The sequence below is a fragment of the Electrona antarctica genome (genome assembly GCF_951216825.1).
Source record: "Electrona antarctica genome assembly, contig: scaffold_1537, whole genome shotgun sequence".
Lineage (NCBI taxonomy): Eukaryota > Metazoa > Chordata > Actinopteri > Myctophiformes > Myctophidae > Electrona > Electrona antarctica.
The window spans coordinates 1-14,135 of record NW_027638252.1 but is presented as its reverse complement, the minus strand read 5'-3'; the positions used below and the strand labels follow the sequence as shown (position 1 = coordinate 14,135).

Sequence of the window (14,135 nt, the reverse complement as noted above, 5' to 3'; positions counted from 1 at the left end):
TGTTTCGTTACATGCCTAGTATCGGCATGTCTCAAAATCAAATTATCGGAATCGGATCGGGAGCAAAACAAAACTGCTCGGACAACATCCGGACAAGGTTTCATCATTACATGGTCACAGAGCATAACAGAGTCCTCCTCACTCACCCTCTGGTCTCTCTGGAAGGTGACAGGTTTCATCATTACATGGTCACAGAGCATAACAGAGTCCTCACTCACCCTCTGGTCTCTCTGGAAGGTGACAGGTTTCATCATTACATGGTCACAGAGCATAACAGAGTCCTCACTCACCCTCTGGTCTCTCTGGAAGGTGACAGGTTTCATCATTACATGGTCACAGAGCATAACAGAGTCCTCACTCACCCTCTGGTCTCTCTGGAAGGTGACCCGGCGGCGCTCCGTCCTGCCGTAGTTGAGCCGCTGCACCATCTTGTCCTTGAGCAGTGAGGTGTAGCCCAGGTGCTCGTAGATGGGGTTGGTGGTCATCTTGGCGATGTACTCCGCCGCCTTGGTCTCGATGTAGAGCGTGATGAGGCCGTCCGTCACCAGGTCGTGCACCGACTCGAAGCGCTTCTCGCCGACAAAGTGCTTCCCGTCGTAGAACAGCCGGTAGTTGAGGGTCTGGTGGCCGAATCTGCCCGTGCAAGCGAGGAGGTAATACAGTGTGTTAGATGAGTGAGTGAGTGAGTATAGTCTCTCAAGACAGAAGGCCTTATCTTATGTCATCGGACATCGGACCCTTTTCACTGACGGTAAGCCTGTTACGTCATTTCCTGTGTTGCCTGTATGCTGTCAGGCGGCTGTGTTGTCAGCAGCACGAATGGCAAACATTATTATATTGCACTGCTGTGATTCAAACACACGCTATCACTGTTAATTATCCTACTCTGTGGCGATCTTATCGCTGCTCGGGTTGGTTGTTTGGCGGAACGACCGTCTCCTTCTGTCGGCTTGGCCGAGCGATTGCGATGGCTTTCTACCACCACCACCACCCCCTCCCTCCCGGCAGGTTCCCCTCTCGCTCTAGCCCTCTCTCCTGCGCCGTATGCAATATGTATAGTTACAGCCCTGACGCCTTTGTTGCTTCGGACGTGTGTAACAAGTGCAGCCTGTTTGCGGTGCTGGAGGCGAGGACATCAGTCCCACTTGATGGCACGCAACGGCGACGTGTCATTAAGAACACAACTCTGGTTATCGGTAGCTCTATAATGAGAAACGTGAAATTAAAGACTTCAGGAACCATAGTCAAATGCATCCCCGGGGCCGGAGCGGGCGACATCGAATCAAATCTGAAACTTATTGCTAAAAGTAAATGTAATCGTTATGATAGGATTGTAATCCACTGCGGAGGCAACGACACACGACTTCGGAAATCTGAGATTACGAAGATAAATGTTGAGTCAGTTTGCACATACGCAAAGACAATGTCGGACTCCGTAATTTTCTCTGGTCCCCTGCCAAACATGATTAATGATGACATGTTTAGCCGTATGAGACAATTCAACCGTTGGTTGTCTAGGTGGTGTCCAGATAATAACGTGAGCTTTATAAATCATTGGGAAACCTTTGAGGGGAATACTGGTCTGATAGAGAGAGACGGCATACATCCAACTTGGGACGGTGCAAAGCTCATCTCTAGAAATATGGACGATTTTATAGATACATTATGACCACCCAGAGTTGGGACCAGGAAGCAGAGTTGCAGTCCTACACAGCTCTCTGTGCTTCCTCCAGTGCAACCTATCCTACAAAATAGAACTATACAAACTATACAAAATAGAACCATACAAACTATACAGTCTATACAAACTATACAGTCTCTGTAGAGGCTGAACAAACCATATAGGCTGAACAAACCAAAGGAAATAGGAGCTGTACATACAAACTTGATACAAATCAAGACCAATACAGTAGTACCACAAAATACAAATATCAAATGTGGATGTCTAAATATTAGATCTCTAAATATTCACGCGGACATAGGAACTGATAGCCTGAATCAATCATCTCATTGATTGATTCAATCGGTTTCTCTCAGTGTGTAGATAAACCTACCCACATTCTCAACCATACCCTTGACCTCATTCTGGTCTATGGTATTACAATAGAGCACCTCATAGTTTTCCCACAAAATCGTGACATCTCTGACCATTATCTGATAACTTTCGATTTTATATTGATGGATTATACACCACTGGACAAAAATGTCAAATGTGGATGTCTAAATATTAGATCTCTACGTAAAAAAGGAACACTGGTAAATGAAATCATATCAGACAATTGTCTTGACTTATTTTGTCTGACTGAAACGTGGCTGGGTGAGCAAGAATATGTCAGTTTAAATACAGCCACCCCACCAAGTCACACCAATGCCCATATCCCCAGAGACAATGGTAAAATTGGAGGTGGAGTTGCTGCCATCTTCAATTCAAGCCTAACAATTAGTCCTAGAGCCAAAGCCACCTACAAATCATTTGAAAGCTTGATTCTCAACCTTTCACACCCAAGCTGGAAATCAATACAGCCCCTAATAGTCATTACAGTGTACCGCCCTCCCGGCGCCTACACACAATTTCTATCTGAGTTCTCTGAATTTTATCAAGTCTAGTCCTTGAGTCTAATAAAATCATCGTAATCGGTGATCTAAATATTCACGCGGACATAGGAACTGATAGCCTAAATAGAGCATTCATCTCATTGATTGATTCAATCGGTTCGAGAGAAACCGATTGAATCAATCAATGAGATGAATGCTCTATTTAGGCTATCAGTTCCTATGTCCGCGACCATCTAACGACCATCGGCCATAGGAATGTTAATCACCTGTACTCGCCTGGCAACTTTACTGTATAAATGGGGCACAGCCTAGCTTGGCACTCACTCACATTGTACAGCTACTACAAGATGGAACCAGCAGTCAAAAAGAGATGCATCCAGAAGACTCTACATTTCGCGGCTCCCTCCAGAAAGACACCACCAGAACTCGACAGCAGCACACACAGCGCCGCCGGGTCACCTGCATCTGACGACGGCACAGCCAGCAGCCCCTCGCCGCCGGCTACTACCAACGCAACGCCTACAAAGAAAGCCACTGCCAGACTTTACCGTGATGACTACATGAAGTTTGGCTTCACGTTTACTGGGGATACAACTAACCCGATTCCGCTGTGCATCGTTTGTGGATTCAAGCTTTCAAACAGCGGCATGGTTCCCAGTAAACTGAAGCGTCACCTTGATACCACTCATGTTGAACTCGCTACAAAGGACAAAAACTTTTTCGTGAGTTTGAAAGAAAAAAAGGAGAAAGACACAGCGAAGCAGGCAAGTCTCTTGATACGCAGTACCACAAAGACTTCTGAAAAAGGTCTGGAATTAAGCTACCAAATCGCAGAGATGTTGGCAAAGTTAAAACTGCCACATACATTGGCAGAAACGGTAATAGCCAATTCATTCAAACTCGCGGGGGGTGTGGGCTTGGTGCCACCAGATTCTGCAAAGGAATTAGCAAATGTGCCACTCTCAAATAACACAATTGGCCGACGCATTGAAGACATGTCTGCAGACATAGAGAGTGTTGTCATGCACAAAATTATGACAAGTGGAAAATTTGCACTGCAAGTGGATGAATCAACAGATATAAGTGGACACGCACAGCTGTTGGCAAACGTGAGATTCATTGATTGTGACGCGGATGGTGACTTCATCAGAGAGAATTACCTGTTTTGCAAACAACTGCCTGGAAATACAACAGGAGAGGAAGTTTTCCGGGTGACATCGGAATATTTGGAGAAATGGAATTTAACCTGGGAAGACTGTGTCAGTGTGTGCACTGATGGAGCGGCAGCTATGACCGGGCGATACAAGGGATTTGTTAGCCGAGTGAAAGAGATTAATCCTGACGTCATGGCTACACACTGTTTTTTACACCGTGAGGCGCTGGTTGCAAAGACTTTACCAAAAGACCTGTCAGTTGTGTTGGATGATGCAGTAAGCGTCGTTAACTTTATTAAAGCAAGACCACTGAAAAGCCGGCTGTTCGCCACACTGTGCGAGGAAATGGAGGCGGAACATCAAACTCTGCTGTTGCACACCGAAGTTCGATGGCTTTCCAGGGGAAAAGTTTTGTCGCGTGTATATGAACTGAGGGAGGAATTAAAGTGCTTTCTGTCCGCTGAGCAATCCAAATATGCCGAACTGTTTGCAAATGAGTACTGGTGTGCAAGACTAGCATACATGGCGGATATTTTTGTCCATCTGAATGAACTGAACAGGAAAATGCAAGGGCGAAATGAGAATATTCTTACAAGCACGACAAAACTGAACTCATTTCGGAACAAACTCGCCATCTGGCGGCAGGCTGCAGGCAAGGGCAAGCTGGACATGTTTCCTTGCAGCAACGCTGGATACAAAACCAATCGTGTCTTGTGTCGGGTCATTTCTGAGCATCTGGAAACTCTCGAGGACAGATTTGCAATTTATTTCCCCCCAATTTCCGCCGAAGACTTTGACTGGGTCCGTGACCCATTGAACGCGCCAAACGTGAACAGCCCAATGCTGGAGCGAGAGCAGTTATTGGACATACAGGGGGACTATGAATGGAAAAAGAAATTCAAGGAGCTAAGCCTGGACAGGTTTTGGTTGGCTGTTGGCAAAGAATATCCAGCCATCACAGACAGCGCAATGGGAGTGCTGCTTCCCTTTTCCACAACCTACCTGTGTGAGCTTAGCTTTTCAAGCCTGACTTGCATAAAAAACAAACGCAGAGAGAGCCTGAGAGCAGTTGATGAGGAGCTCCGTGTCAGTTTGTCCAGCGTCTCAGCCAGGATAAAAACTCTTTGTTCAGGAAAACAAGCTCAAGGTTCACACTAAGACAGAACTATTTTCATTTATTTTCATCAAATATCTTTTGCGATTTTTTTTTTGTACAAAGTGCTCAAGTTTAAGACCATTGTATTGTGGCAAAATATTTTTGTTCTTGTTTTTACAACTCCTTTTTTTATTTAGAAGTATTACTTTGCATTGACAAATTGAACATGTGTGTGCTATATTTTGTATATTGAGTTTTCAAAAATAAATTGATGAAACTGAGGCACTGTCTCTGTCCCTTTCTTTCTCTTTAAAGTTATTTGATGAGTGCTGTCATGTGTGTTTTTAAAAGTATATTGGGTTCAAAGAAGTTTTACTCTGTCAAAACTATAATGTGTTTGGTATCAAAGACGTTTTACTATATATATATTAATTATATTATATATATATATATATATATATATATATATATAGTAAATATAATATATATATATATATATATATATATACATACACACACACATGCACACCCCCCGTATATCTAGGTGTGCCCCGAGATTTTTAGGCTATGAAAAGTGTGCCCCGGGACAAAAAAGGTTGGGAAACACTGGTGTAGATAAACCTACCCACATTCTCAACCATACCCTTGACCTCATTCTGGTCTATGGTATTACAATAGAGCACCTCATAGTTTTCCCACAAAATCGTGACCTCTCTGACCATTATCTGATAACTTTCGATTTTACATTGATGGATTATACACCACTGGACAAAAATGTCCTCGGCAGAAGTATATCCGAGAGCGCTGTAAATAAGTTCAAGGAAACAATTCCATCAGCCATCAACTCGGTATATTTCAACAAAATAGAAGACCCGCACACCTATAGTCCTTCTCAAATCGATCACCTTGTTGATAGTGTCACAAGCTCATTTCAAATGACACTTGACTCTGTCGCTCCCCTGAAAAGGAAAGTAATAAAGCAACAAAGGCTAGCCCCATGGTACAACTCGGAAACTAGAAATCTCAAGCGAACGTCTCGCAAACTTGAAAAAATATGGCGCTCAACCAAACGGAAAGAATCGTGTATAGTCTGGCAGAATAGCCTCAAAATATACAAAAAGGCCCTCGACAATGCCAGAGCCACCTATTATTCATCCCTAATAGAGGAAAACAAAAGTAACCCCAAGTTCCTTTTTGACAAACTGACAAAAAGTAATGATTCCACTGATCCACGTATCCCTACAACTCTCAATAGTAACGATTTCATGAGTTTCTTCAATGGCAAAATAGGAACTATCAGAGATCAAATGTATCTACAACTACTCTCGGCCCCCACTGGACTGCCCCCAAACATGGTGGTCCCAGAGATGGCCGCACACCCAAATATATATATGGACAGGTTCTCCCCAATCGAGCTCTCTGATTTCACTTCAATGATAACTTCCTCAAAATCAACATGTCCCCTGGATCCAGTTCCAACTAGATTACTCAAAGAGGTCCTGCCCCCGGTTGGTACATCCCTGCTCAATATGATCAATATGTCCCTGGTGACAGGCTACGTGCCACAATCCTTTAAGGTAGCTGTAATCAAACCTCTCCTCAAAAAGCCTACTCTTGACTCATGCATTCTAGCTAACTATAGACCCATATCAAACCTTCCATTTCTCTCCAAAATCCTCGAGAAAGCAGTCGCCAAACAGTTATGTGACTTTCTACATAACAACAATATATTCGAAGGCTTTCAGTCGGGCTTCAGAGCTAACCATAGCACTGAGACGGCATTGTTTCAAATGACCTCCTGACTGCAGCAGATAATAACCTCCTCTCTGTACTGGTATTGCTGGACCTTAGTGCTGCATTCGACACTATTGACCACCACATTCTGCTACAGAGACTGGAGCACCTGGTTGGCATCAAGGATGTCGCACTGAAATGGTTCGAGTCCTATCTGTCTGACCGATTTCAGTTTGTTAATGCCAATGAGGGATCCTCAACACGTGAAAAGGTCAAATACGGAGTTCCACAAGGCTCTGTGCTTGGACCAATACTTTTCTCTTTATATATGCTCCCTCTGGGTAACATCATCAGGGAACACTCTATAGATTTCCACTGTTACGCGGACGACACTCAACTATATCTATCGATGAAACCGAACGAAACGGACCAACTAGTCAAACTTCAAGCATGTCTTAAAGACATAAAGAGTTGGATGACCCGTAATTACCTACTCCTCAACTCTGACAAAACGGAAGTTAATGTTATTGGCCCTAAGCCCCTATAAGAGACAAACTAGCCGACGAGAACTTTTCCCTAGATGACATTACCTTGGCCTCCAAGGCCACTGTAAAGAATCTGGGAGTTACCTTTGATCAAGATATGTCCTTCAAATCTCACATCAAACAAATCTCAAAGACTGCCTTTTTTCACCTGCGTAATATTGCAAAGGTTAGGCACATCCTGTCCAAAAATGACGCAGAAAAACTTGTCCACGCATTTGTTACCTCAAGGCCCAAGTAAGTCTCTGAAAAGCCTACAGCTAGTTCAAAATGCTGCGGCGCGTGTGCTGACAGGTACCAGAAGAAGAGACCATATCACTCCTTCACTGGCCTCTCTACACTGGCTCCCGGTTAAATACAGAATAGAGTTCAAAATTCTTCTCCTCACCTACAAAGCTCTCAATGGTCAGGCACCACAATATCTCAAAGAACTCATCGATCCCTACAAACCAAATAGAACACCAGTGCGTTTACAGTATGCAAAAATGCTTACTGTCCCAAAAATATCAAAAGTTACAATAGGAGGCAGGGCGTTTAGGTCCCAGGCACCTCAGCTGTGGAACCTTCTCCCGGCTTCGGTCCGTGGGGCTGACACGCTCTGCACATTCAAGACTAGGTTAAAAACCTTTCTCTACGACAAAGCCTATAGCTAGACTTGTCTCCAGTACTCGCTCACCCGATAAAGTCATAAGGGTGAGAACTGAGTAAGGGGAACCTCCCGCCAAACCCTGCACCTGTGTTGTGTCTGCTAAATACCATAATTGTACATTGTTTGTGTGGGTTTGTCTCCCAGCAGTGCTTGTAATATACACTGTATAGGCTCCAGTAAGGCCTGCCACTAACCCAACATCCGGGGAATCCCTCCCCGGAGTCTCTTTTCGTCCTCCACTTCGCAGTTCCGTGGACCTCTAATATTAACCCCCAACTGACTGCCGAGTGTGACCGTGGACCAGGCCACTTCATGGAGCCCACCAGAAGTGTGACCGTGGACCCGGCCTCACAGTGCACGACCTGGACCAGATGTGGACCAGGCCCCTCCATGGAGCCCACCCTGTCTATCTCTCTTCTATTCTTTCTTCCTATTCCCCCTCTACCCCCCCGCCCCCCCCCCCCCCCATCCCCCGACACGGTCGAGGCAGATGGCCGCCCACCCTAGAGTCGGGTTCTGCCTGACGTTTCTTCCTAAAGGGGAGTTTTTTTCGTTACCATTGTCGCATTATTGCTTGCTCTGGGTGGATCTTTGTTGGTTGTAAAGTGTCTTGAGACAACTTGTTGTGATTTGACACTTTAATAAAAAAATTAATTGAATTGAAAAATTGAAGGCTGACGCGAGAAAATTCAACGGAAAAGAGGCCGCTGTTGTACCTTTGTTTTGCCGATTGGTTCCCAGATTGGTGAGTGAGTGACTGAGTGAGTGAGTTACTGACTGACTGACAGGCCTGTCACAATTATTTCAAAATCGCCTAATCGCAATTATTTTTGCAATCGTTTCCATGTTGAAAAATGTCCATACATTTTTCAAACATTTTTCAAAAATAGCAACAGAAATGGCAGATCTACAAGCTTACAACACGTCACACAAAGTGGCGCGTCGACTATTTCTGCTATTTAGAATTTTGCTTTAAAGAAAATAATATCACAAACGATTAAATGTGTCAGCAAAAAACACAATTGAAATCCCAATTATTTGTGTGACAATTTAATCAATAAATTTGAAAATCGTGACGGCCCTACTGACTGACTGACTGACTGAAAGAGTGATAGATTGATTAATTTGAGTGTGATTGATTGTGACCAGAGTGTACAGACAGACACAGTACAGTATTGAATGAATGAGTAAATGCTACAGTATAGCAGACCCATAGAGGGGTTCGTGCTCTTGATCTGTCACCAACTACATTACCTTAAGGCCAGCGTGTGCGTCCCCGGCTGCCGTTGGCTCTCTCTGATGAGGTAAGCCCCCTCCGATCCCACCAGCAGCTGATCTGCATATTCACGAGAGAGGACGCCGTGGAACCTGGAGCGACACACATGTACGTCAGATCCACCGTGACTCTCTATAGTCTCTACCAGTGTTGTCTTTGGCAGCAAATTTAGATTTTAGTTTTAGCCATAGTCTCTTGAATAGTTTTCATTTAGTTTTAGTCACATTTTAGTCACCTGAAATGTTTTAGTGTTAGTCTAGTTTTAGACTAACACTAAAATACATTTTGGCCCGTATTTTGGCGGGCCTTGATGCCGTCGTAATGACTGTTTTTACACTTGCTGAAAATAGCTCAAGCTCACAACGCGTCGCAGCGCGACGCGTTGTGAGCTTGTAGATCGGCTATTTTCAGCATGCAATCAAGTGTAAAAGGACTTATACTGGATCTCTCGTCCACTAGTCCCTTCTTAACATTTTAATCTAGTTTTTTATCTGTTGATGAAATCGTCAATACATTTAGTCTTAGTTTTAGTCATCATAGTTTAGTTTTCATTTAGTTTCCATTTAGTTTTCGTCAGTGAAAAAAGGTAGTCGACAAACATTTTTCGTCTTAGTTTTAGTCGACAAAAACAACACCGGTCTCTCTACCCAGACAAACAACTCTCAAACACCAACGTATAGCTTTGGTTCTTTACCTAGAGATGCTTGTTCTAAACCAGGGCTTCCCAAACTGCGGTAAACCACTGTTGTAAGGAGATGTATAGAGCAGCTGCGGCAGAGTATACTGAGCAGCTGCATGTCTCTCAGTGCAGTGACATTCTGTGATTATTTGCCACGATCATATTTAAAAATGTATCATTTTAGGCAAGATTTGGAGTTGGGGGGGGGGGGGGGGGGTGCGTCAGCTAGGTCAGGAGGTAATAAGTAATACGTTTGGGGACTGCTGGTCTAAACTATTCATTTCATATTATGTGTCTGACATATTTGACCTATAACTATGACATAAAGTACCATAAGAATTTACCATTTTAAACACACTGTAATGTATGGCTGATAATGTAACGCATAAAATAATGCATGGAAGAATCCTACTGGGTAGAGTTTATTCCCAGACATTTAGTATCTATTCTATCATGTGCGCGCACACACGCACATGCAATAAAATACACTAGCAAACAGATACAGCACACAAACATGTACCAACTACCAATACACACACATAAGTACTGCACACACACACACACACACACACACACACACACACACACACATACCACACACCACACACATCCACCCACGAGTTTTGCTTGCCCCAAAACCACATCTAATACCAGGCAATAATGACAGATAACAGCCAGCCCCGCCCCCTGCGCTGTGCAGAGCATAGCAGGCGGCTGTTATTAGGAAAAGGAATGAAGTTACAGTACACTCACTCTCTGCCGTAGTACTTGGGCCTGTTCTCCATCTGGAAGCCAGAGACAAGATGGATTATTATATTGGCCGACGGGAGTGATATCATACCAAAAGAAAAACTTCAATTTTAATGGCTTTAGCGATCGCTCCTCTCTCTGGCAGTGTGTGTGTGACTGTGTGTGTGTGTGAAAGATAAAGGAGTCCACCGCTCTATGGGACAGATATCACAGTGCCTTAAGTCTGCATCCCTGCCTGCAAGCTGCCGCGAACCATTTTGTCGTGCATGGGTGGAGGAGGGTTAAGCACAAGCATGTCCACGCCGTCCCGCAGAAACCTTGTATCGCCCTATTTTTACTTTTTGTGGGGGGGGGTTATTTTTTCCGTAAATGAATGCCCTACTTGATCATACTGTAGCGTCACACAAAAGTATCAAAAACGGCAGGTCTACAAGCTCAAAAGAAAGGTGTCGCATTGCGCCAGGTTGCGAGCTTGTACAATGTAGATCTGCTATTTTGTTTTTATTTGAATCCTGAAAAGTTCCAGTTTTAGACATATGAGGTTTCCACGGAGACAATATTATCATTGCCGTCGAGCAGAAACATGTACGTCCATATTTATATATCTGCATTGTTTTTATTAATGCCCTACTTCGTACAACAATGTCACGCAAAAGCAGCAAAAACTGCCGATCTACAAGCTCACAACTTGGAGATCGGCTATTTTTTGAAAATGTTTTAAAGTGAAAGTGTGGCTGTGGGTTATTTCACTAATATTGAAACCGATGAAAAGTATTTATGAGTAAGAAACGACTAAAATAATAATGGATCCATTGCAACACGTGTCCTGAAAAGATTACAGTTTTGGACATTTAGGGAATCATGTTTTTTTGCTCCCGATCTGATTTTGAGTATCTGCCGATAGCGATTTTTCCCGATCCGATATTTATATTTTTGTAGAACACACTGCCATATCACAATAGTACACAATATCCAAAATCACAGACAATATTCAGTCTAATATCATGATGTATATAATATTGTTACGTTTTTTGCTCCCGATCAGATTTCCGATCGTTTGAAAATGACGTGATAATAGGCTCCGATTTCCAATCGAGTGATGGGATCGGGACAACCCTATAGTGGACATAGAAGGTTTCCACCCGACCGACAGCGCTGATAGAGAACACAGGCAGCTACAGTGACGGCTGCTAAAGATTTAATGATTCCAGTGTGATGTTAGGGTGTGTACTGTGTAGTCTTCTTATCCGCAGTGGAAGAGAGTCTCACAAGCATTAGGGAACGCTTCAGATCAATATACAGTACTTTTCATCATGTGCTTTACTGGGTGGGGTCTAACATAAAAGGAAATACCAGCACAAAGTCTTTATTCAGAGATGGTGACCCGTGGAAGTATAGGGCGTCTTTTTTTTTAGTATCGCAGCTTTAAGTCTAGTTATATCCCACTAAAAAAGGCGAGGTTATGGTGCTTTTAAATGTCAACTCCATTCCAAAAAAATGAAGAACGTGCTTCGGAAAAAATCTCATTATTCCTTCCAGATATTTTTTTTACATTAATGTGTCCCATTTTTCTTAGGTGTTTTATAAGACATAATATACCATACGGTTTATACTAGGCCTCTGAGGAAACGGAAAAACGTAAAGCCTAGTTTGAATTGTATGGCTTCATATAAGTTAGCACACCAACAGACAGATCCTACAGGATGTGTGTGTGCGTGCGTGCATGTATGTATGTATGTATGTATGTATTTGGTCAAAATGGGTAAGGTTTTAAAAAAAGGCAAAAGCATGCTCTGTTGCACTGGCCTAAAAGTGGGTCCTCTAAAACTGCTTCAACTTCTGAGAATGTGTTTGGTTCATTAGCCACCAGATGGCATACCTTATAAGTATGTATGTCTGTATGTCTGTATGTATGTATGTATTTAAAAGGGGGGCTTTTTTGTAAAATCCCAGCCTACAATACCTTCATATATTTAAAATCCAATGTAAGGTTACCTTACCAGTGAAGGGCAACCTGCCTATTGTATGTATGTATGTACTGTATGTATGTATGTATGTATGTATGTATGTATGTATGTATGTATGTATGTATGTATGTATGTATACATGCATGCATGCAAACAATATCACGGGTAATACATAATAAACATACATACATAATACATAGTGAATACAATCTGTTGTCATAAAAGAAAAAGATCATATCTGATTTTGACTAATGGCCTAGCTTTAGCTCATGGCTGCTGTCACTGTCATTCTCCTCAAAATAATGGTGTCATGTCGTGTGTGCGCTTTGTCGATAAGCTACACGCTGCTCCTATCAGAAATAGAATGCACAATGTCACAATCGTTACACGTGACACGTGCCAACTCCTCTTAGGGTTGATCTGATTTATTTGACTGACTTGTCGGGAAAATACAGACCCATCAGTACAAAAACAGTGCACGCAGTCAAATTCTCATTTAAAGGGGGTGTAACTGATATGTTTTTGAGGTTTAACATTTTTGTCAAAAGTAAAAAAACAATTCCAAAAGTAATCATTGCCATTTGCCCAGTGTTTGTTATCTATCGTGAACAGCAAATTACATTTTCAGCTCAGGATACCAATTGTATCCAATCAGGAACGAGAAACCCCCACAGAAACATCATTCGTCAACTTCAATTGCATAGAGTTCCAGTTTCAATTTGGTCCGTTAAATGTTTTGAACGGAAATATATATTTTTTCCATCACTTCCAATTTCACTCGTTCATGCCTGTATCCTGTACGACAAAATTGGTATCCCAACCTGAAAATGTATTTTCTGTTTGCTAAAAGAGCTAAACAAACGCTCTATGACGACGATAATCGGAATCTAGAGTAATTTAACAATTATTTTTAAAACAACAAAATACATAATCATTTAACACACCTTAAAGCTGCTATAAGCAATAATGTGAGCAATAATAATATGACACTAAGCAATAAGCAATGGGTAAAACACTCCCAAAAAACATAGTCTCTGTGACACATCTAGGGGCCACAATCTGCATTCAAAGATGTTCCTAGAAGCTTTGCCATTGGTTGATTTGCCTGTCTACTTCCTGATTGGTTAGTCATTGCGACCAGGTTTTTTTCGACCAATGACAAAGCTTCTAGGAACCTCTTTGAATGCAGATTGTGGCCCCTAGATGTGTCACAGAGACTACATTTCTTTTGGGAGCGTTTTACTCTGTCTGGCTGTCTGAATACCAAAAAATAAATAAAAAACAAAGTCATTAAAATTTTGACATATTATTGCTTATAGCAGCTTTAATACACCTTTAATATCTCTGAGATTGTACAAATGTGCACTATCAGAGATACATTGAACCTCAGCCATTTACAGTGAACCGTGTTTGTGTGTGACCTTTAAACGTGACGCTGGCCTGTAGCCTGCCACCATATCCATTTACAGATCCTATATACTGACCTCCTGAGGACACGTGACCCTCTTGGGTCTGGGGGCCTCCTGCTGGAGCTGGTACACTGTCAAGAGAAACACATGGTTTAGTTAATGGAGGGTCTTCTTCTTCTGGCCCCTGGCTGGCCCGGCGAGACCCATGCCCATGCAGCGCAGAATGTAAACACATCAAGAGCAAAATGTGTGACAATACTGTGGTGTGTGACAGGAGAGAGAGAGAGAGAGAGAGAGAGAGAGAGAGAGAGAGAGAGAGAGAG

At 42.8% G+C, this 14,135-nt stretch overlaps 1 protein-coding gene across 1 annotated transcript; it reads right to left on the bottom strand.

Annotated features, from left to right (window-relative positions):
• Positions 1-146: 146 nt before the first annotated feature.
• LOC306918239 (beta-chimaerin-like) lies at positions 147-13,943 on the bottom strand (the record flags this gene model as incomplete). Its single annotated transcript, XM_079531110.1, has 5 exons — positions 147-230; positions 363-633; positions 8,986-9,099; positions 10,440-10,471; positions 13,888-13,943. Coding segments are annotated over 5 exons (557 nt in total), but the record flags the coding sequence as incomplete, so codon positions are not given.
• Positions 13,944-14,135: the final 192 nt, after the last annotated feature.